Below are 24623 nucleotides of genomic sequence, written 5' to 3' on the forward strand. Positions count from 1 at the left end.
TTTTGTGAGTGAGGGACATAAAATAGGTCTTAAAATTGATGTCTTCTTGGATTCTATGAAATAGAGTGTATTGCTTCATTACAGAGTCAATGTGGAGAAGCTCTGGTTTCTACTGAAAGTCTCAAACAAAAGGCCCCTTCACGATCCAGAAGAGTAAGACCAATGATAGAGACCAGAGTACAGGAATATGCAAGGCCTGAAAACTTTCTTTCATTGTCAGGAGGAGGCCCAGGGGTAGGCGACTCACCCTCCTGTTCAGCTGGGTAGCAGAGGAGAGCCTTGAGGGGCGGGGCTAGGTCAAGGTAGCCCCCCGAGGGCTGGGTGCCTTCCTCCTTACCTAGAAGGTGTGGGTATGTGAGATTCCTGGAATGCATTCTCACTGATAAAGTTGAAAGACTGGCCAAAGTTCACAATAACAAAAGCCCAGAAGCAAATTAAGAGTTAGAGTCTGGTACGTCCCTCAGATGAAAACTCTCCTTAATTAGAGACCATCTCCTGGAAAAAGGACCAGGGCTTATCAAGACTTCCTTATAACAATACTAATGTCTCTAATCAAGCTTGCACTTAAGCTAATATATGGTTACGTTTAGTAAGAGATGTATAAGCAGAACTGTTGTTATTTGATGATAAGGAAATCATATGCAGCCTAAATTCATGATCTTTCCTTTTCTAGGAGTCCTGAAGACTGAGAGTAAAGTTTAGAACAGGCAACAGCCTAAGACTATAATTCAAGTCTAATATTCATAAACCTCACAGCCTCTCACAGACTTTTCTCCAGGTATTTGTGGACTGACTGTAAGAATGAATCAATGGAAGAACGAATCAATGAGATGAGACGAACAGCAATATTCTCAGAAATCCAGGATGGGAGATGGTTTAGAGGAAACTGTTCAGAGTCAGGTGTTCTGAGATCATTGCTGGTCCCAGGAGCAGGGACATCTGGTTGACCTGAAGGTCTAGGAGCAGGGTCATGTTCACAACTGCAGCAGATTATATACTGGACCCAAGTGGTAAGTTCAAGATCTCCAGAATGTTCTCAGGCCCTAAAAACTCCAGGAAACCCCGAATATTTTGTCTATACACTTGGAATAGACTGAAAGATGGGGGGAAAAAAAAACTTCTCGCTGGTTTGGGGCTAAGCTGTTCTGCGGGACTGGGAAGTAGTGCCAGGCATTTCTGGAAAGAACGCCCTCTGTAAAAGCTCGGAGTCAAACGCAGAGGTTGACTTTTCAGCTTACTTGGATGACTTGAAGAATGAGCAGAGTCTTGATGCAGTGGTTGGGGCCGGCAGAGAGGAAGATAAGGGGGAAGAAAGCCTACGAATGATAAAGACACTTTGATTTCCAGTTAAAAGGAAATGAGGGGCAACAGTCATGCTTCTAAGAAGGTAAATGGAAGGAAGGAAGGGAGGGAGGGAGCAAGGGAGGAACGAAGAAAAGAAGAAGGGAGGGAGAGAGGGAGAGAGGGAGGAATGGGAGGGAAGAGTTCCCCACAGAATGAAGAAGATTGTTCTAGAAGCCCAAGGTAGCAACTTACTATGACTTTTGCTACCCAGGAACAAGCACCCTTCACCCCTTCACCCATTCCCCAATCTCAACAGCCCAAGTTGCATATGTCTCATAGGGTAAAATGCTACAAAAATAAAAAAGGTTTCAAAGCTCAATCATCCAAAAGATTCCTTTAAATATTATCAAAATAGGCGTATACCGAGTCACTGAACAATAACTTGAGTTGTTAAAACAAATAATAATAATAACAACAAAGATTCTCTGGGGTTTTTCCCTAGGAAGCATTCTAGGTGCCACCGGGGAGGTGATATACTGAAGCCTTATGAACGACTCCTTCTCAGTATGACTTGCTTGGGGGTGGGCTGGCGAGGAGGAGAGGATTCATCGTCTTACAGGCCGGGTACAGTGGGCAGCTGGATCCCCACCAGAGCCAGGTTTGATGTGGTAATTGAGGGTGACTCCCAAGAGAAAGTCTGTAACGGTGAACTTGAGGGAAAAGGGCAAAATCCAGGAATAAGAGGAAAATGGTTAATAGCAAGCTGAAGGGCAAAGAGAAACTCAACATTCAGAATCAGCTGGGGGCGAGTTAAGGCGCTGTGTAGAGGGGCTCAAGGTCTCCGTGCCTCTGAGCGCAAAACCGGAGTCTGCAAGAGACAGGGAAATGGGAGACTGCTAGACAGAAAAGTGTGTAGATTTATGAAAGCAGCCTTGAAAAACCGCACACTTTATCAGAAACTAATGAAACAGAAGAATCCTCCCCCTCTTCTGCCCTATTACCATCGCTAATCAAAAGAACTGACGAATGAAATGAAAGATCGTGAAATTCTGAAGGAGGAAAAAAAAGAAAGAAAGAAAAGACAGACAGGGAGGGTTTGGTAAGTGGAGGAAGAGCATTCCACATTTGAAGACAGAATCCTACAGGTAAGACTGGGGGCGAGAGTTTCCAATAACAGGGGAGGGTGAAAATGGCAGAGAAGATATGAAATACCGTATTTGTGTTTGTTCTGTACTGCAAATGAGGATCTTCCTACCTCAAGGACAATTTTCACAGAAAGCGAGACGGACTGTGAGGGAGGACGGGGGCTCTTTCCGCGTGCACCCTGCAGGCCCCATCAGGCTGATCCGCTCCGGTCCACAGCGCCCACCAGCGGCCGCACCGCGCACTGCAGCCACGAAGAGGCCCGGCTCTGACCACCGTGGGTCCTTCACAAACTAAAGCATTCACCCGGGACCCAAACACAGCTTGAACACACACACCCACGAAGGCGTCTCCTCTTTTGTCAGCAGCTAATATAGTTCTCTGATTTTTTTTCCCCCTGTTCACTCCAGTCCGTGCTACATTCTGATAAATCTGGAAAATTCAATCTTCTCTGCCCTTCCTATCACCCCAAGGAGGCCTCAGACTACATCGCAGGCTGACTCTGAACTATTACACGTGATGTTAAACGATCCACCTTGGCGGCGCCCCCCACCCCCAAATTCTCTCAAACCCACGGCTCAGCTCGGATCACATAGTCTGTGTCTCCTCTGCTCTGCCAGCTTGCTTCTCTCTACTTGTCCGAATACCTCATGTTTTTTAAGATTCACCTCTTTTTTTTTTTTTTCCCCCACAGCTTTATTGAGATATAGTTCACATACCATATAGTTCACTAGTTTAAAGTGTACAGGCATTTAGTACATTCGCAATGTTGGGCAACCACCACCAATATCTAATTCCAGAATATTTTTATCACCCCCATAAGGAAACTCAAATCCATGAGTAGTTATTCTCTTCTCAGGACCACCCACACCATCCCCTGGCAGCCATAAATCTACTTTGATCTCTATGGATGATTCACCTATTCTGGACGTTTCACGTAAATGGAATCATATGATACGTGATTTTTTGTGCCTGGCTTCTTTCACTTAGATTTCAAGGTTCCCCCATGTTTTGCGTGTATCAGTACTTCATTCTTTTCTATTACTGAATAATATTTCACTGTGTGGCTACACGACATTATGTTCATCCATTCATCAGCTGATGGCCATTTGGGTTGTCTCCACTTTGGGGCTATTAAGAATAATGATACTCTGAATGTTTGTGTACAAGTTTGTGTGTATATATGTTTTCACTTCTCTTGGAGTGGAATAGCTAGGTCATATGGTAACTCCATGTTTAATATTTTGAAAACCTGCCAGACTGTTTTCCAGAGTGGTTGCACTATTTTACATTCCCACAAGCAACGCACGAGGGCTCCAATTTCTCCACATCCTTGACAACTCTTGTGATTTTTTTAAGATTCACCTTTAACAAGAAACACACTTATATAGCCAATTTGTTGATCTCACTATGTGCCAGAGTCTGTGCTTAGTGACCTATATATGTTATCTTGTTTAATCTTTAAAACACCCTGAGAAACAAATATTTTCTTCTTTTTGCAAATGAGGTGATCAAGGATTAGAATTTAGTGAGCAGACAAAAACTACTGGTAGTGGTTCCAGGACTCATTCCTATCTGCTGCCTCCAAAGCCCACTTTCAAATACTACCTTAGGGAGCCCCCCAAGATGCCTTTCCAAGCCAAACCCCGCCCCTAGGACCATTTCTTCTGAAACGAGAGCTAGTTGGTAACGGCTTGCATACCACCTCGTATTGTTCTCTGGTTGTTTACTGTATAAAACATTATTTTCCCAACTAGACAGTAAACACTGTTGGCTGTAACTTCTTTCCCTCCATTTTGTACTGGGGAAATAAAATGTTTAATTAACACTTAATGAGTTGACAAAAACTTTTGAGAATTTTTTGTTTGCTTTCTTTATTCTGAAAGGTGAGGGATACGTTGAAGACATACGATTTCCCTTTCAGCTTGTTTCCATGGTGTTTGAGTGAAGCAAGAAGGAATAGACCATGACGATGCTCATACTCAAACTCACATACCCCTAGAGACTGTGGAAATCTGTGTTTCAGAGAGTGTCACCTGTTTTTTAAAAAAAAAACAAAAAACAAAATAACACAAGACTTTATAATGGAAAGCCTTGTCTTTTTCCCTTTGGAACCCAACACACACACACACACACACACACACACACACACACACACCCCACCCCATATATACACACACACTCCAGGCATACACATGTACATATATGTACATACACATGAGCAGTTTTTGCACGTGTATTACTTACCAGGGACTTTATATATGTTATCTCTTATCCATCTAACACAACTGCAAGGTAGGTATTAATGACTCCCATTTTATACATAAGCAAACTGCTGTACACAAGTTCATTTGACCAAGGCTACACAGCTAGTCAATGACAGAACCGACTTTGGCCACTAAGCTGATGTTCTTTTCACTACACCATATGCCTCTCTCAGATGTCCAGGAAGGAGGCATGTAGCTTGGTCTTGGAGCTTCAGTAATTCGTCTCCTTGTCTTCTTTCAGCACTTACCCCATGGCCGCCACAACCCGCCCCGCAAAGTCCAGCTCGGTGTAATCTAGCTCTGCGTTCCCATCACTGCACCCTCCACAACCAAACATCCTGATCAAACCCCGGAGATTTACATAAAAACATTCTGGGAAAAAGAGCAGGTGCAGTTTGGATTTATGGGCCTGGGACTTCGGGTTTTGAAATGATGCACTAGGACTAGACGTTGTTCAAGTAAACTCTTTTTATTTATTTATTTATTTATTTACTTAATTACTTATTTATTTATTTATTTAGCCACGCCGGGTGCCTTGTGGGATCTTAGTTCCCCGACCGGGGATCGAACCTGGGGCCCTGGCAGTGAGAGCACCGAGTCCTAACCACTGGACCACCTGGGAATTCCCCAAGTAAACTCTTAAAAACTTGCGCAGCCTCAATGGATTCCAAAGTGTTACCCAATAAACACTGTGGGAAGGAAAAATAATAAATTCCACAAGTTAAAATGGGGTCAGCTTGACCACGTTCTCATTAGTTACGTATCCTAGACAAATGGGAATGAGGACCACGGAAAGAACTTTCAACTAAATCCAGATAGCTTGGTTTTAATCCAGTGTGACATTAGTCACTAATTTCCCTGGGCTTCTGTTTCTTCTACTATTAAAAAAAAAAAAAAAGTTTGATTGAATTACATGATCCCGGAAGTCCCCTTTAAATATGAAATTATATGATTCTTTAATAATGAGCAAGGGCCTCTCTGGGGGGAAGAGGATCAAGAACAAGATAATTTACCTGAAGTCTACAGATGTACTTCAAGGGGACAAGAACCCCCGCAGAGGAAATGCAGAAAATTGTGTGAGTTCTTATTGGAAGAGAGAGGATTCCTGGTTTCCTTGGATTCTCAATAGAATCAGTAACCTGCCAAATCTGCCAACTACTGGCTGCAGACTGGGACTCAAAAGTGGTTTTGGAAAACTCTTTCCCCCAGAGGACTGAATTCATGTGGAGGGCAACTTCAAAGTCCTCTCCTTAACCGCTTACAAATACATAGTTCAAGACAAAATATTTAGACAATTCCCTGGCAGTCCAGTGGTTAGGACTCGGTGCTTTCACTGCTGTAGCCCAGGTTCAATCCCTGGTTGGGGAACTAAGATCCCGCAAGCCAAAGAACACAGACTTAGCTGAGCTCTCTAAGCTCTCTCTGTTCCTCCTCTAAGGCGGTGAGTTAGACCAGCAATGCTTGTGTGTGATGAACAGTACATAAGTCACAGGGTAGGGACTTCCCTGGTGGTCCTGTGGTTAAGACTTCGCCTTCCAATGCAGGGGATGTGGGTTTGATCTCTGGTCAGGGAGCCAAGATTCCACATGCCTCACGGCCAGAAAACCAAAACATAAAACAGAAGCAATTTTGTAACAAAGTCAATAAAGACTTTAAAAAATAGTCCACGTCAAAAAAATCTTAAAAATAAAAAAATAAGTCACGGGGTATAATTAGGAAATATAGTCAATAATATTGGAACAACTTTGTATGGTGATCAGTCTTATTGCCGTGATCATTTCATAATGCATAAAAATATTGAATAACTATGTTGTACACCTGAAACAAATATAATATTGTCTGTTAATTATAACTAATTTTTTAATGTCCTTACATGACAGTTTTGGACGCAGATTTTCACCATCACATGACAAATTTGCTGGGTGAGCCTTTTCAGGGCTGGGATCCTGGAAATCTACAGGGGATTTTTATCCATGTTGGAGAGGATCATTCTTCATCCGTTACAATGTTAGAGATTCATATACTAGCTATACTCCTTTGTGCATAATCCTAAGGAAAGTCTAGATTTGGCTTTAAACTGTCTTTTGGATTTTAGTTTATCTCTATTGATAAATAATAGATTGGATCTGAGAGGCAATTAAACTTACAAATTCGGAAGATGGAACACTGAATCAGGTAAGAGTGAGACTTGACGTCAGCGGCTGGATGCAGGAATGGGCCAGTGTGTGAGAGTGAACAAATGCCTGAAGCAACAACATCAAGGGAGTTGTTGACAAGAAAATCCTAATAAAAGGAAGTGATAACATGAAGAAGAATAAATCCATTTTCTATTATTTCAGCCATGTGGCTGACAGGGTCTTGGTGCTCTGGCCAGGTGTCAGGTCAGAGCCTCTGAGGTGGGAGAGCTGAGTTCAGACATTGGATCACCAGAGACCTCCTGGCCCCACATAATATCAATCGGCGAGAGCTCTCCCTGAGATCTCCATTTCAATGCTAAGACCTCCAATCAATGACCAACAAACTCCAGTGCTGGACACCCTATGCCAAACAACTAGTAAAACAGGAACACAACCCCACCCATTAGCAGAGAGGCTGCCTAAAATCATACTAAGTTCACAAACACCCCAAAACACACCACAAGATGCGGTCCTGCCCACCAGAAAGACAAGATCCGGCCTCATCCACCAGAACATAGGCACCAGTCCCCTCCACCAGAAAGCCTACACAACCCACTAAACCAACATTACCCACTGGGGCCAGACACCAAAAACAACAGGAACTACAAGCTTGCAGCCTGTGTAAAGGAGACCCCAACACAGTAAGTTAAGCAAAATGAGAAGACAGAAAAATGTGCAGCAGATGAAGGAGCAAGGTAAAAACCCACCAGACCAAACAAATGAAGAGGAAATAGGCAGTCTACCTGAAAAAGAATTCAGAGTAATGATAGTAAAGATGATCCAGAATCTTGGAAATAGAATGAAGAGAATACAGGAAACGTTTAACATGGACCTAGAAGAACTAAAGAGCAAACAAACAATAATGAAAAACACAATAAATGAAATTAAAAACTCTCTAGAAGGAATCAATATCAGAATAACTGAGGCAGAAGAACGGATAAGTGACCTGGAAGATAAAATAGTGGCAATAACTACAACAGACCAGGATAAAGAAAAAAGAATGAAAAGAATTGAGGACAGTCTCAGAGAGCTCTGGGACAACATTAAACGCACCAACATTCAAATTATAGGGATCCCAGAAGAAGAAGAGAAAAAGAAAGGGACTGAGAAAATATTTGAAGAAATTATAGTTAAAAACTTCCCTAATATGCGAAAGGAAATAGTCAATCAAGTCCAGGAAGCGCAGAGAGTCCCATACAGGATAAATCCAAGGAGAAATACACCAAGACACATATTAATCAAATGATCAAAAATTAAATACAAAGAAAAAATATTAAAAGCAGCAAGGGAAAAGCAACAAATAAAATTCAAGGGAATCCCCAAAAGGTTAACAGCTGATCTTTCAGCAGAAACTCTGAAAGCCAGAAAGGAGTGGCAGGACATATTTAAAGTGATGAAAGGGAAAAACCTACAACCAAGATTACTCTACCCAGCAAGGATCTCATTCAGATTCAAAAGAGAAACTAAAACCTTTACAGACAAGCAAGAGCTAAGAGAATTCAGCACTACAAAACCAGCTTTACAACAAATGCTAAAGGAACTTCTCTAGGCAGGAAACACAAGAGAAGGAAAAGACCTACAAAAACAAACCCATAACAATTAAGAAAATGGTAATAGGAACATACATATCAATAATTACCTTAAAAGTAAATGGATTAAATGCTCCAATCAAAAGACATAGACTGGCTGAATGGATACAAAAACAAGACCCGTATATATGCTGTCTACAAGAGACCCACTTCAGACCTAGGGACACATACAGACTGAAAGTGAGGGGATGAAAAAAGATATTCCATGCAAATGGAAATCAAAAGAAAGCTGGAGTAGCAATTCTCATATCAGACAAAATAGACTTTAAAATAAAGACTATTACAAGAGACAAAAAGATGCAAAATCTGAAAGTGAAATTAAGGAAACACTCCCATTTACCACTGCAACAAAAAGAATAAAATACCTAGTAATAAACCTACCTAAGGAGACAAAAAACCTGTATGCAGAAAACTATAAGACACTGATGAAAGAAATTAAAGATGATACAAACAGATGGAGAGATATACCATGTTCTTGGATTGGAAGAATCAATATTGTGAAAATGACTATACTACCCAAAGCAATCTACAGATTCAATGCAATCCCTATCAAACTACCACTGGCATTTTTCACAGAACTAGAACAAAAAATTACACAATTTATATGGAAACACAAAAGACCCTGAATAGCCAAAGTAATCTTGAGAAAGAAAAATGGAACTGGAGGAATTAGGCTCCCTGACTTCAGACTATACTACAAAGCTACAGTAATCAAGACAGTATGGTACTGTCACAAAAACAGAAATATAGATCAACGGAACAGGATAGAAAGCCCAGAGATAAACCCACGCACATATGGTCACCTTATCTTTGATAAAGGAGGCAAGAATATACAATGGAGAAAAGACAGTCTCTTCAATAAGTGGTGCTGGGAAAACTGGACAGCTACATGTAAAAGAATGAAATTAGAACACTTCCTAACACCATACACAAAAATAAACTCAGAATGGATTAAAGACCTAAATGTAAGGCTAGACACTATAAAACTCTTAGAGGAAAACATAGGCAGAACACTCTATGACACAAATCACAGCAAGATCGTTTTTGACCCACCTCCTAGAGAAATGGAAATAAAAACAAAAATAAAGAAATGGGACCTAATGAAACTTAAAAGCTTTTGCACAGCAAAGGAAACCATAAACAAGACGAAAAGACAACCCTCAGAATGAGAGAAAATATTTGCAAAATATTTGACTACCAATCCACCAATGTATCAGAGCAGGTAAATTCCTCCCAGGAAGCAGCCTCTGTCCATAGAGAGATCATCACAGAATCTCAGAAGACCTTACAGGGGGATGACAGCAGAGAAAGTACAAGAGTCAACGTCTTCATAGAAAAGAGACAGAGAAAGGAGGAGGGAGAGGAGGAAGAAGTCACTTTCCTGTTTCATCATTCAAACCAGGAGCTTAGCCTATGGATAAAGAAATTGGTTGACTTTTTTCTCTTGTTTTACTTGCTGAATATTGTGGCATAGAATGAATTATTTGAGAAGCTCATTCGCTATTTCACTTTATATTTGTTTCCTATAAGAGCCTGTTTTGGGTCTAAGAAGCCAAAGATGAGTTCAGAATAGACCAGATTGAGAGCAAAATGCCTGGTTATGAGTAAGACAAATGCGAGTTCTCATCTGGTGGAGAGAGCACTGGTCTTGGAGTCAGAAGAAGGCTCTTCCTCTTGCTACATGACTGTCTCTTTCTTCATCTTCAATACAACTGGGTAACACTCCCAGTTGAGAGGACCAAAGGAAGTAATGGAGGTGACAGTGTTTGGTTAATTGTACAAATATATCTTCTTATTGTCTCAGTCTGAATGAGGAAAGTTAGAAAGAAAGGGAAGTCTTAAAGGGAAACCAACAGGCTTAGGGTGGAATAATGGCAGAGTTAGTTAAGGCTAAATTTATTGTAGATTGAAATATAGACTCAAATCTGAGAAGTAGGTTTATTCATGCTCCATCACCCAACCCCAATCCTGCTCCCATAAACCTGCAGAGATGTGGGCTGCTTAAGTTGGGTCCGTCCCTTAATTTATTCATTATCAATTTAAAATTTTTTCTTACGTCTCTTCCATAAGGCTTAATTCTTTCTGGCCCAAATACGAGGAAGAACCTTCTATTCTGTTCAAGATTCTCCCTTTTGCTTCTGGGAGACAATTCTGGGAGGAAGAGTTGAATGTCTCAAAAAGACACTTCTCTAAGTGTGATTGTGATAGGCCCCTCTCCCATCAGCACCAACATTCCTTACAGAGAAAACACAGGAAAGAGTAAAAGATGAAGATGAAGACAAGTTTTTAGGTTGAATAGTTTAAAAACTAGTGAGTGACACCGCTATATAAAGAAGGAAATGAAGAAAACAGGAAAAAGCTGTGTTCTTACTCTTTAAAATCTAAAGGTTTCTCTTGCAATTGTTTCCAGAAACAAAAAATTCATTTCTGGGAAATAGAAGCGCACCAATAAAACTATAACAAATTACTACGAGGTTAAAGAAGTGGGTGTTTAAGCTGAATGGACAGATCCAAGCATCTTTGGATGCCACAAGGAAAGAAGCAAGAAAACTAAGGCTGTGGCATATATGGTTGATCCAACCCCAAGAGAAATTAAAAAATAAAAACATGGATTTTTAGTTTCATGAATTCTTAAAACAAAACAAGGCATCCAGTTCTGATTCCCACAACTTCCGTTCCATCCATAACGCAAGGCAAAGGATTCCGTTTACTTAATTATTTCATTAATCTGCAAACTGTTTTAGATGTTGCATTTTCAAGGTGCAAGGTACAAGGCCATGTCTACAGAATGACAAACATATAGGGCACATCTAAAATACTGTCAAACAGCAGGCTGTTTTGCCTACATAATTCCAAGGATTCAGACACAGATGCTTTCTCTTTGATATTTCTCTTGACTACATAAAGATAAATTTTAAATTATGTATTTCTTGCAGGCCAAAGATTGAGGCTTTCCCACCTCCCCAAAAAATTTCTTTAAGTAGGATTTACCAAAGGGAAAAAAACCTGGGAAAATTCAGCAATTTCCAGGGATTTGACCTGACTCAGAATATCCAAGTTTTCATAGCACAGTGAAGGAATCTTCAATGAACGTGGGCATTTTCGCTGAGCTGGGTACAGAATGGTCAGGTGGTCTGAGCTCACACTTGAGTTGGTAAAGAGATATTTGTATAGTTTTTCTTTTTTGTTGAGGTAGTGGTGGTAAAATATAGATAAGTTACCATTTTAATCATTTTTAAGTATACAGTTCAGTAGCATTAAGTACATTTACGTTGTTGTGTAGCTATCACCACTATCCATCTCCAGATCTTTTTCATTTTCCCAGACTGTAACTCTGTACCCATTAAACAATAACCACATTCCGTCCTGTTCCCCAGCGTCCAGTAACTACTGATCTACTTTCTGTCTCTATGAATTTAACCACTCTAGGTACCCCATGTAAGTGAAATCAGACAATATTTGTCCTTTGATCCCCATGGTATTTTGACATGACAGAGCATCAAAAAAATTAAAAATAGTAAACCCTAGGTGTAAGAAATAAAAAGAAAATGACAGATCTACTAATACCGACCATGTTCCAGGTTCTGAGTTAGATGCCTCTTCTTCCATGTTATTTCTCATTCCCACATAAAGATAAGTTTTAAATCAGTTATTTGTTGCAGACCAAAGATTTCGCCCCTCCCACTCCACCCCTAAAATTTCTCTCAGTAGGATTTTTACTGTAGGAGGAACACCTGGGGAAATTCTTGCCGCCGCCCCCCCCCCCAAACTTTGGGAAATGAGGAGTTACAAGATGATTAGAATGCTTTACTGATCAAAAATCTTCAGAAACAAGCAAATAACAGAAAAGACTGATGAGTTACTATCATTATCTTCTAAGCCCTTTCACAGAGCCTTTGTTTTGTTAGGGGCAACAATTGGGGAAAAAAGAGACACACAGGCTTTGTTTTCTCAGCAGGAGCTGCTGTACATTTGGTACAATGGATAGGGGGTGGGTTTTTTTTTTCCTTTTTAAAAAATTAAGATATCCATTATCTACAAAGCAACCTTAGAGGGACAGATCGAGGATTTTAGAATTTCATGTCTCTCATAGCCAGATGGTCTTTACACAATTGAAGTTCCCTCCCATCATTCGTAATTGCTTCTTATCACTACTATCATTAATGTTATTATTAAGAATAATGTTGAAATCATTTCAACCCCCATGTTGATAGTCCTGTGGCTTTCCTCCCCACCTCCCAGTGCCCACTTTAACAGATCAGGCTTATGCTCAGTAGGACTCTAGAAACTGCTTTCTCTTTTTTTTTTTTTTTTTAATTATTTATTTATTTATGGCTGTGTTGGGTCTTCGTTTCTGTGCGAGGGCTTTCTCCAGTTCCGGCGAGCGGGGGCCACTCTTCATCGCGGTGCGCGGGCCTCTCACTATCGCGGCCTCTCTTGTTGCGGAGCACAGGCTCCAGACGCGCAGGCTCAGTAGTTGTGGCTCACGGGCCTAGTTGCTCCGCGGCATGTGGGATCTTCCCAGACCAGGGCTCGAACCTGTGTTCCCTGCATTGGCAGGCAGATTCTCAACCACTGCGCCACCAGGGAAGCCCTGCTTTCTCTTTTGATAACTTTAAAGAAAGTACACAAATTCTTGCTTCCCGTGGCAATTTATTTATAGTGGCTCTTACCACATCTTGAAGAGTAATGTTTGTTTCTTGTTTAATTATCATTTTTTGACCAGACACTTTTTGATACTATTTTTTGACCACATACTTTTTATTGTTGTTCTTGGGTTTGCTTGTTTTCAACTAAAGCATATTCACGATTCTTTTTCTTTTAAATAAATGTTGTTTTTAATCATAGGATGATTCCACTGGATAAGTTTTATAGGGTCATTTTCAGGGGTGGAGCAGGGAAAGGTTTCTTAAAAATTGAAATACGACATCCATATCATTAGAGTTTTAAAGTTAGTAATGTGCTTAAGGCAGATTTTTTATGGTTAGCAAAGCTGAGATGTTCTGACACCCAAAGGATGCACAAAAAGATAACTTTACATAAATGTATACGGTGCCCCCGAGGGGCCTCAGTTGTATTATGGGTTTTCTCATGAACAGTCTTGGTTCAGACAGAAGAACAGTGAAGCAAAGCTAAGTGGCTCTGTACGGGATGGGCTGTGCATGAGATGTATCACACTGCAAATGGAGGAAACTTTCAATTCCAGCTAGTTTACTATGAGGCGCTGAAATATGACATGGAACAAAATATCTAATGAAATGTTTATCTTCTTAAAAATGTTTCCTTAAAAGAACCATTGCATAGCTTTAAAATGGATAGACTATGGAACAGTCTGAAAATGATATGGTCTAAAACTTGGGAAAGAAGAATATACCTAAACTGGAGAATGTAGAAAATTGGGTAATACGATGTGATTGACTGATTGGGCCATTTCTTAAAGATGTGAATCAGCCCTGAAGTTCACCTCTTCTGATTTTCCAAACTGTATTTTCTTTTTTTTTTTTAATTTTGTTTATAAAGCACTTGCTTGTACTGATTCTGTAATTCCTGAAAGGCAAAAAGCAAATAATTATGAAGAAAGAGCTTCGTGGCAGAATTCTAGTTGAGTCCTGTTTCCTATACAAGCAATTATACAAAATGCTTAATTAATTGTTGTCTATGCGTGAGACAGTCTTGTCAAAATCAAGGATCCTCAAAGGAACAAAAAGAGTCTTCCCTCATGAGCAGCACCATTGATATAGGATCTTTCCTAGCTTATTTCCCTTGGAGAAAATCTCATTTCCCCCATTATTTTACACGAAAAAGTGAGGTGCCTGTGTGGTTTCTATATGAAATAATAAAATGAAATTTATTAATCTTTAGGAAAGATCAGCCACAGCAATTTCAATAAATTAGGTGTTTCCCATTGCGAAAATATCCTTCTTCCGTGCTACTAACTTAAACAGTAATACTTTGCTATGGAGTATGTCATTTATTCAACAACTTCTATAAACCACAATGGTCATAATTGCTATCATTTACTGAGAACTCACTGTACACTAGGCACAATTCTAAATACTTTCCACATACTATCCCATTTAATCTCAAAATAAGGCTTCAAGTGGGGAATGTTCTTTCCTATTTTATGCCTACAGAAACAAAGGATCAGGCCACACTGAAAGTTGCAGAGCTACGATTGTTAACTCTATTAGAGTCATAGCACCTACTTGCAATTATTTATTTGAAATATAGAATGTGACTGTCCAGCAAAGAATTTTGAAGGCCAGTAATGAATATAGGTGCTTCCCAACTCTCTTCTTTACACATCGGCTTCCTTGCCAACGAATGTATTTCTCTATCAAATAAGACGAAGTGGCGGTCAGGGTATTCCACGACGCTTAAGTTTTATTTTTGCATTCACCTTCTGTGTTGCTTCATAATGTGAGATTCTAACCAGTGAATTTTGGTAAAAGACCAAACTGATTTAAGGGCCTCAGTACGAGGATCTGGTATCTGCTTCTATTCAGAATCATGGGTGAGATGAAATTGACGCCCATCAGCAGATCTGCCACCCTTAGAAGATCTGTCTTTTCGGAAACTGAGATATACAGACTCTTAATGTGGACAGTGATACAGAAAGCTAATCTGTTTCCAGAGGCTAATTATAAACAGGTGGTGGTTGGAGCCAAACCTCCAGGAATCACAAACCCATTCTGTTTGAGCTTGTTAATGCTTCTATTCAACTCCAGGAAAATGTGCGCATTCCACAGTATTATGGGGAGTTTCAGGTTGGCTGATAAAAAACAGGTGATTTCCTCCAAAAAACTGACTCAAAGATAAAAGAACATAATTTGCTTCCTGTGTTAAAGGGCCTGTCGGTGCAGTTTATAGGTGGATCCCTCTGGAGCCATGATGGAAATATCATCGTTTAGTGACATAAAGGGAGAAAAGTGTGGTGATATCCATGCCTGCCCAGGCTGAACCCAAGTGCTGAGGCTCCTTTCTTCCTCCTAATGGAAAGTGCAATGGAATTTTTAACTTTTATCTGGGTGTTTGGCTGCTTCAGTGGAGGGCTCTTCAATTTCACATTTCATCTCAGCAACTAATGTCCACATCTTGTCAAATGGCCACCAAGACTGTCCCGCAGGGCTACCCCTGGACAAAGCCATGATTTCTGTGCAAACGTGTGATATGAGGGTTCGGTGAATACGAGCTGTCCCCACGTTAATATTCCAAGGGGCCATTGCTCCCCTTAAAGAACATCTCATTTTCTCTTCCTCAGAGGTCCTAGTGCTAAACTTTTTTCCACCAAGCTCCTGGTTTCAATTCAAACTATCCTATCATTGTTTTTATGCCTTTAAAAACGGGTGGAACTCATTCTGAGAGCGAGACCCCCGGAAGATGGAAACAGAGGCCTGTGTTTTCTTTTTGATTGTTTCCTTGCTGACAATTTCATTGCCACTGTCTTTCATGTGGCTGATGGTTTTTAGGCTGCTGGTCTCGCTTCAACTATTTATTGAAAAAGAAGGTTGGAAGGATTTTTAATATACTCTTTTTCCCAGTTTCTTAATGACTGGCCAAAAAAACAAAACACAGTAGAAATCACAGAATGCAGAAGTTCACTTGCACAGGTTTTATTAATTAGATAAAAATTACTTTGGGTAATGTTATGATTGCAGGATTGATTGAGATAACATCAGTAAGTTCATATCCTATACTTGGCAAGATATGGACCCTGCTGTTCACATGCCATTTCATTAAAAATCTATTTTAAAATTTAAAATAAATTCTCATCATCCTTGATTTCAAGGTCGTGACGTTGGTTCATCTGTTTATATTGCACAGGACAAAATAACTTTTCACTCTGAATCCCTATAGTCTCAACTTTGAGTCTCCCTCAAAATACAAGAACGTAAAGGTCCTCACCACAATAAAATAAGACCTTACTCTGCAGGCTATTTGCCTCTGGATTACCACAAATTCAGGGATCAACTGAATAGGGTGGATTACTTTAAAATGTCACTGACCTAATGCCCAAAAAGTGCATCTTTTGGTAAGTGATGTCATTCTGAAGCAAGAAAACATCTTAAAAACGAACATTTCAGACCTCAATTTGCTCAAATAAATATTATTCCTTTCCAAGTAGCTATCCTGGAAAACAAAGCCCCAGTAATTCTACTGCTTAAAACATTTTGAGAACTGTCTTTAATCCATTTAAGTGCTAATAAAAAAACTGGCCTCATTGTTTTTAGTCATATTTTCTTTTCTGACTCTAAATAGCAAAAACTGTCTTCATCATTCATTTATTACTCCCCAGACCTGGTACTAATTTTTTTTTTTTTTGGTTGGGCAGGGGTGGGGGGAGAGGCATTGTTTCCCAAAGTTAAACATCAAAGGGCAAAGATTTGTTGACATCAGAGATATTAAAAAGAACAAGTTAATAGGCTTTTAGGACAATTCCAGGAAGGGAATTCCGAAAATATGGCTTAAGCCATGTCAGCAGAATTTGGAATGCTGTAAGGTTTCTCAAGGTGAGTGCCTTGGTCAGGGAAGGGGGAACACCATTCACCTTTCTTTTGTCCTGCCTCTTGTGGCCTCGTCTTGGCCCTGTCAGTGGCTGGCTTATGACCTTGGGCAAGCTGCTTTCCTCTCCTCATCTGTAAAATGATGCAAAGGACCAGATGCCCTCCCACAAAGGGTCTTCCCAGCTCCCACATTCCAGGATAATGATACACAGTTCTCCAGACTTGGGTTAAAAGTCACTTTAGGCTACACCTTTAATGTATTAAGTCATATCAATGAATTGAGAATGTTTCTTCCATGGTGTCTTTTCTTCTCATGTTCTCCTATATTAAGATTTAGAGCCATTTGGGGGCAAGAACAAAGTTTTTACTCAATTGAATTTGGGGTTTTGTAGCCATTAAAAAATTTTTATTGCAGATCAGAGACTATATCTACCTTGTGTGTGTGTGTGTGTGCGTGTGTGTGTGTGTGTGTGTGTTTAGGGGGAGATGGGGAGATTGAAAGAGAATGTGCAAAGAACAGCATAATTTTGTTTTGGGTTGTTTTGTAAGCCACCCTTTTTTTCTTTTTATAGGGTATTGATATTCTCAAACCAGATTCCTATGTCATAGGAACTTGTTATGTTTTTTTTTTTTTCAGTCTACCAATATCCCTGATTCTCCTGATGACATTAATCTCATGTCATGATAGAACCGATCTCATCAACTATATTTTTTAAAAGCTTGGCCCTTCCCTTTCCTGCTGGTATCGCAGGAGTTACTACCTTCAAGGTAAAAAATACTTCCTGTGAAATCCTGCCAATTGCAGGTATTTGCAGAACATGTCTGGTTCTATTTAGGGTCCCCCCTCCATTTCTTTCTTTTTTTAGTATCCTTGGCCTTACAGCCTGGTCTTTTTCGTAAGAAATGTCAGCAAAGTCTTTGAATTAATGAATTGTGAAGTGCTCAAAAAAAAATACCATTTCAAAAAGTATGCTGCGTGGATATAACACTAATGGGAGGTGATCCTTGAGTTAAAACCAAATATCCCACTCTAACTAAAAAGAATTAAGATAATGACTGGCTCCAGCACAATCTCTTTGAACAAAGACCCAGAGAGGAAGGAGAAGTGATGGGGAGTGGGGGAGGTCAGAACCAGGGTAGCAATCTGGGGAAATGTGTTTATGTTAGAGTCTCTTTAGCTCTGTTGAACAAATAATGGAATTATACAACCCCCCCCCCCCCATAAAAGATACCAGGTGGAAGGAAGCAAAGACAAGGGAGCAGGGGAGGTATGTTTACAACGTTGATCAAATAAACCTAAATGTAAGGTCCTTGGCTACACCTAATGTAGGTTTTGTTTTCTTTTAATTTTGCTATTTAAAAAAATGCAGTGTAACTCCTTCAATCTTTTTGCAATTCTGCATGGTTGAACATTTGAAATGAGTTTGTGTATCACCCCCAGGCGCTGATTCAGACTTGATTGGGGCAAAGCAGACTGCATGTGCTTATTTTTATCCACGTCATTTGGGACGTTATGTCGCCAAAGGAACCAAAAATGTGCTGCTCTATTGCCAAATTATCACCTATCCTTTGATCAGACAGGGCGGTGATCCTCATCAACAAGTTGCGCGACCTTAGTGTAACAGCAATGTCAGGTCAACTTGAGAAAGTGAAGAGAGAGCCCTAAACACAAACAAAAAGAAACAACCAACAATCCTTGTAATTATCATCATCTGCTGCTTTTCCCTCTTTTGGCAAAGAAACACTCCATCCATTTGCAGAAATCGCCTGCGGAAACGTTACATCAAAACTAATCACAACGATTAAAATCAGCTTTTCTGTGCAAGAGGAGGGTAAAAAGGAAGTTGGAGGCTGGAATAAGACTGTTTTTCCACCAAAAAAAAAAAATCTGGAAAAAAATTTCCTATATGTATATTTATCTATACGTCTATGTAGAGCTTTATTTTTGAAGGAGATCAATTGTCTGCCCTGTGATCAGTTAATTTGATTTAAGTTTTATTTTGGAGATTGATTTAGACTGGAGGTAGAGGCATGAGCTAATTGTATCCTGATCCTTGCCTTGAGGGGTTTCAAAGCCCTGGAGCAACTCTTCTCTGTATTTTGTTCTGTCTACCTTAGCCAAGCTATTGCATTTCTCTCTGGTGTGGCGAGCCGAGCAGATCGCTGGGAGAGAAATCGGAAAAGGGGGGAGAGGAAAAGGAAAAGGGGACTTGGAGAGAGACTTTGTGCTTCAATGTTTCAGGTAAGATCTGACGGTTTGGGTTTGTTATTATTTGCTAAGGAGGGTATGGCTGGGACTTTGGGCGCAACTCGCTTTTACGCATGTGCCAGGCATGGGGCGAGAGCGCGGCACACTCGCGCACACACAGCCCGCCGCGGCGGCTCGGGAGCCGCTCGGGCCGGCGGCGGGGCAGCGGCAGCCGCCTCCTCCGGGGCGGCTCCCGCTGCTCCTCGGCGTTCCTTCCCGAGAGGGAGCGGGCGCGAGCGGGGCGGAGCGGGCGGCAGGAGCGGTGCGGCCGCCGGAGCCGGGGCCGCGGCGGCCCGCGCGCCGGGGCCGGGCTTCCGGATTTTGGGGCCCGGTTCCGGCTCTCGGAGCGGAGTGGTCGCGGCTCTCGGAGCCTGTGCCAGCGCCGCCCGCCCGCCCGCCGCTCGCGCGCCAGCCTCCCCGGCGGCTGCTTTGCAGCCGCTCTCCCCCCCGCCCTCCCTCCCCCGCCCTCCTCGCCCGAACCGCGCGCGTCCCTTTCTTCCCCGGCGCCGAGCTCCGCTCCCGCAAACCGGCCCCGCCGAGAGCCTCCCAGCGCCGCGGGCCCCCACCCGCCGCCGCCGGCCGGAGCGCCCCCGGCCGAGCGCTGGGCCCTTCGGGGCACGCGGGGGCGGCGGCGCCCGTGGCTCCGCTCCTGCCAGGGGGCACCGCCGGCGCCTCCCCGCATCAGCCTCGGCGGCGCCCCCGGACGCCCCGTGAAAGACGCCATTGTGGCTGCCGAGTGGATTGGGTCCCGGGGCGGTTTTTTCTTCCCCCGGTGCCCGGGCCGGACCGCGCCGCTCCCCTTTGTGAGCGGCGCCGGGTGCCCAGCGCTGTCCGCCGTCCGTCTCCGGCCGGGCTGATCCGGATTCGCCGCCTCCGCCCACCCGGGTGCCTTTAAAGCCCCCTCCCACCACCCCCTCCCTTTTCCAGCCCCCCCCCCCCGCCCCCGCTTTGGGTGCAAATGTTTCATTTATTTTTTAAAAAGCTCTCATTCCTCTTCCTCCCCACCTCCTCCCCTGATAATGGGCATGGCACGTGCTCCGGATTAGAAGTCTCCTTGGGAGGCGGGGACCGGGGAGGGGGCGCCGGGGTGGGGGAAGAATGTGAGCTCTGCAGGTAATGGCTGTGGCTTTGCTGCGCTCGCCTCTGCTCCGCGGTGCCTGCAGCGCAGAGTCCGGAGCCCGCATCCTTCCCTCCCTTCTGGCGGCCGAGGTTCCCTTAAAGGGACAGAGTTTCCTGGCCGCCTCCCCTCCGCCGTCTGAACCGGCGCTTGGGGCACGGAGGTGGGCGGGAGGGATGCAGTTTGGCTCCTTTCTGACCTCTTCTCCCCGCCGCCAGCCCCCCACCCCCCACCCCGCCGCCCTTCTTTACTGAAATGTGAAGTATGCTTCCTCTCCCGCCCCCAAGAGGGACTTAACTGGAAAATAGAGTCCGCGCCTCCTGGAAAGTGAACCGGGTGGGGGGCGCGTTCTGGTGAATTCGCGTGAAAAGTGAGGTCGAGCCCCCAAAACATCCAGGAAGAGGAGACGGGAGCCGTGGTGCAGGAATTCCTTACCTGGACGCGTGCTCCGCGCCGCCGCCCCGAGTACCGCAACTTCCTAGCTAGCGCGGGTCGACGGTGTCTGCCTTTGTGCTTTCGAACACTTACACTGCCGTGGAAATGATTTTCTGGTATCAGAATGTTTTCACCGTGACTGTGCTTCGGGGGCCGGCTGGGCGAGAGCCAACTAAGTGAGCAAAGTTGGATGTCGGCTTTGTGCGTGGAGAAAAGCACGCAGGAACTGTCCAGTATAGCTATGCCATTGGCTTCCTCGCTCAGAGGTGCACCGCAGTGGGCAGAAGTAATTTGGTACAAACGCTGCATTACCTTTAAGATCATAGAATGGGCTGCTTTCAAGCAAATCCTTGACGGGTGTGTGTGTGTGTGTGTGTGTGTGTGTGTGTGTGTGTGTCCGTGGTGGAACTGGGAGAGACATAACAGTTTAACGTACTCATTCTTTAAGAAACGTTTGCCTTCTGTTTTCAATCAACTAAGCTGGCAGCTAGAGATACAAGTTTATTTGAGAATACCCTCTGGGTCCAAGCATGCTTGGATTGTTTAGCAAATTAAAAATGAGCAAAATGCTTTTACCTTCTCAGCAGTAGACTCCTTAAGAGACCTCCTGTTTTGTGTGTATGTGTGTGTTTTCTAGAGAAACATTTTCTATGTGTATCTCAAATGCGTTTTTAATGGGGAAAAGGAGAAAATAAAAGAGTTTTAAAGGCTGAGGCTGATGCCATCGAATGATTCATTAAATCTGATTTTACATCAAGGCATTTACCTGCATATATGGGAATCTGTGGAAACTAATCGCTAATCTACTTGGTGAATTTGAAATAGTGGTGGATCCATTTGTCTCCCGGATAACGGGCAATGTGCCGATCTGTTCCTTGTGTTTATGTTTGTGTGGCAGTTGTCGTACCATGAGGGGCTGGTGTTCAGAAGACTGCACACTGACTACAAGAATTTGGCTCAGGAGTCCTGCTGCTGCTTGAATGGAAAGAATTGTTAGCAATTGTTCTGATGACAGTAGGTTTCGTGTTTAGTAATTAGGTTGCAAAGGTGATCGTTGAATTTTAAAACTTTGCATCCCGGAGAAAACTTCATTGATAAGTTTATGTTTATAAAAAGAAAATCACTCATTAGGCAAAAATATCATACATTTGCTGGGAAGAAATTTTGAAATGAATCGAGCGTGAATGATAGTTGGCAAAAAATCTCCCACCACAGTATTCAAAATGACTGCAGTGATTTTGCTGTGTTAATTATGCCTGAAGCCCAATATAAAGTTCTCTAACACACACTAGAGGTCTCTCTTCTAGCTGTAAGATTTTCATGTTTGTAATTCTTTGCCAGGGCATGCATGCATCGTAGGGTGGGAAATGATAGCTTGCTTCAGACTTATTTATGTAATAGTGATTTACTGGCCGTTTACATTACTCTGATGTGAGGTATTTATTTTGGAGAATATTCAGTAATTATTGTACAAATTATACCACCTAAGTACTAGGAAAGTTACTGTAATGAGACTTCTACTACATGATGATGAAAACAGCTTATTCAATTTGTTGAATAGCATTATGGACCTTTTGGCATACAATTATTTATCCAGAGCAATTTGGTTTTAAATGTAAAAGTAATTAGCAAAAGATGTATTATATTGGAGAACTTTCTGAAAATTAAACTTTCATTTACCTCTAGGTTTAGGAGTAAGTTGCTTGCACAAATGCTTTTTTGTCTTGACATTTCTAAAATCAGAATGATTGTTTTCTAATCCTGAAATGTGTTGTTTTCTGCTAAGATATTTTCATTTACATTGCTTTGAGTCATTCAAAGGATGTTTGTGAACTATCAGTTCACCAAAGCTTTTATTTTTTTGTTTGTTTGTTTTGTTTTTTTGCTTTTTTTTTTTTTTTTGGCCACACTATGTGACTTGTGGGATCTTAGTTCCCCAACCAGGGATCGAACCCTGGCCCTCGGCAATGAAAGCACAGAGCCCTAACCACTGGACCGCCAGGGAATTACCCTCACCAAGGCTTTTATTTAGTTGGATCTTAAACTGCATTTCTGAACCTTCTTTGGGACTGCAATTTATAATTTTCCAAGCAAGTGAAGCTTTTATTTTCTTTATCTTTAGGATGAACCATCTTGGGGGAAAAAATGAAATGTTTGGATGCAAGCATGTATGCTTATTTTAATAGCTCATGCAGAAGTGAGGAAAAGTTTTTAAAAATTAATGCAGAAGTGTGAAACAATTCAGTTTTCTTTGGCACTGTAATAGTGTTCTGGTTTTTCATTCATAAAAACGTACTAGATGTAAATCACAGTTATGCTTGTTGATGACTTTGGTTTGAGATAATCGTGCAGAGAATGAAACAGAGAGATTATCCTTTAAGAATAACAAGCCAGTATTCATCAAGTTCATTCATTCAACAAATATTTATTTGTGCCTTCTGTATGCAAGGCACTGTGCTAGATGCCAGAGAGACACGATGGTGAGAAAAAGTATGCAGAGTCCCCAGTCTCCTGGAATTTGTGATTCAGATAGAGAGACAGACGTTAATCAAACAGTTGAACAACAGACAGAGAATAGTGCTTCGAAGGAAAAGAAACTAACCAAAGAGGGGCAAAATTGCCAAGACGGGTCAGGGTTCTGAAGGAAGTGTTACAGACTGAGATCTAAGTAAGTGATGAAGAAGCAGGGCAGGAGAAGCAGAGAGAGAACAGGAAGTAAGTTCCAGGCAGAGGGAAGAGGGAACAGCATTTGCCAAGCAGGGAGGGGCATGGCAAATGGAGAGGAACTCAAGGATTAACTAGCTTGAGCTGAGAGAGGGAAGAGGAAGTGATGAGAGAGCAAGTTGCAGGGAGAGACCTCTAGTCTTAACTCTAAGAGCAGAGTGAAGGGGCTTGGCCAGTATTGGCAGGAGGGCAACAGTGACATAATCAGACTTGTGTTTTGCAAGGATAATTCTGATGTCATTGTGGGCAGTGAATAGAGGAGCCCAGAGTGGATGAAGTATAGCCCTTGGAACGCTATTACAGTTGTCCAGGCAAGAGAAGATACAGCTGGGGTTAGGGCAGTGGCAGGGGAAACAGAGGGATGGGAGATCTATTTACAAGGTGAAATTGACAGAATGTAGTAAAGGATTGGTGATGCATAAACAAGGAGAGAGAAAGAGAGATGTCAAGTGGACTCCTAGGTTTCTGACACGTTAATAACTGAATGGACACTGGGATTCTGCAGACTGCATAGATTTTGTGTTTTTCACTTTATTTCTGGTAGACAGAATGAGGAGCAATGACAAGCCTCATTCACATCCTGTGTAACTGAATTCACATGGGAATTTGATCACCAGTCGTGTATGGGGCACCTAGTGTGTCAGGCACTGATCTCCCTGCTCTTGTCCTGTTGTCCAAGATGCCTTTTCGTTTATGAACTGCACCGCAAAGTTTCATTTCTCCAATTCCAGCTGAGTTGGAATGCATCATTTGAATAGCCTGTGTTTAACCTTCTGAAACAAAAATCAAGTCTGTACCTTATAGTGCAAATTAATTGTGCTTAAAAATATTATAAACATAAATTAAATGACTATAAAAATGAACTGCTCAATCATGCTTTCTAAAAGCCCATTTACATACAAATAACTGGCACAATTATTGTGAATCACTCATTGGAAAAAAAAACTTTTAAGGACCGTAACACAGTAAAGTTTGTTTGGTCTGACTTGAGTTTACTCAGCTCTGCTTTCTCCCAGTTAGTTAGATTTTAGTATGTTTGTCCTTCCCATGTCTCTAACTTTTTGTACTGATCCTTGGCTAATCTTGTCTCAATGCAACATTTTCATATTTTTCTTAAGTGGACATTGTTTTTGGT

At 42.0% G+C, this 24623-nt stretch overlaps 1 protein-coding gene and 1 long non-coding RNA gene across 2 annotated transcripts in view; both read left to right on the forward strand.

Moving 5' to 3' along the window:
- Positions 1-18551: 18551 nt before the first annotated feature.
- The window catches only part of KCTD1 (potassium channel tetramerization domain containing 1), a 182552-nt gene continuing 176480 nt past the window's right edge, over positions 18552-24623 (forward strand). The window contains exon 1 of the mRNA XM_082355483.1: positions 18552-19206. Within this exon, the coding sequence (XP_082211609.1) occupies positions 19198-19206 (9 nt within the window). The 5' untranslated portion in view covers positions 18552-19197. The remainder of the gene's footprint in view (positions 19207-24623) is intronic.
- LOC309611299 lies at positions 20973-24351 on the forward strand. Its single transcript, XR_014234435.1, has 2 exons — positions 20973-21058; positions 21663-24351. It is a non-coding gene; the product is annotated as an uncharacterized lncRNA (long non-coding RNA).

Source organism: Balaenoptera borealis, assembly GCF_965194805.1.
Source record: "Balaenoptera borealis genome assembly, chromosome: 14".
Taxonomy (NCBI): Eukaryota; Metazoa; Chordata; class Mammalia; order Artiodactyla; family Balaenopteridae; genus Balaenoptera; species Balaenoptera borealis.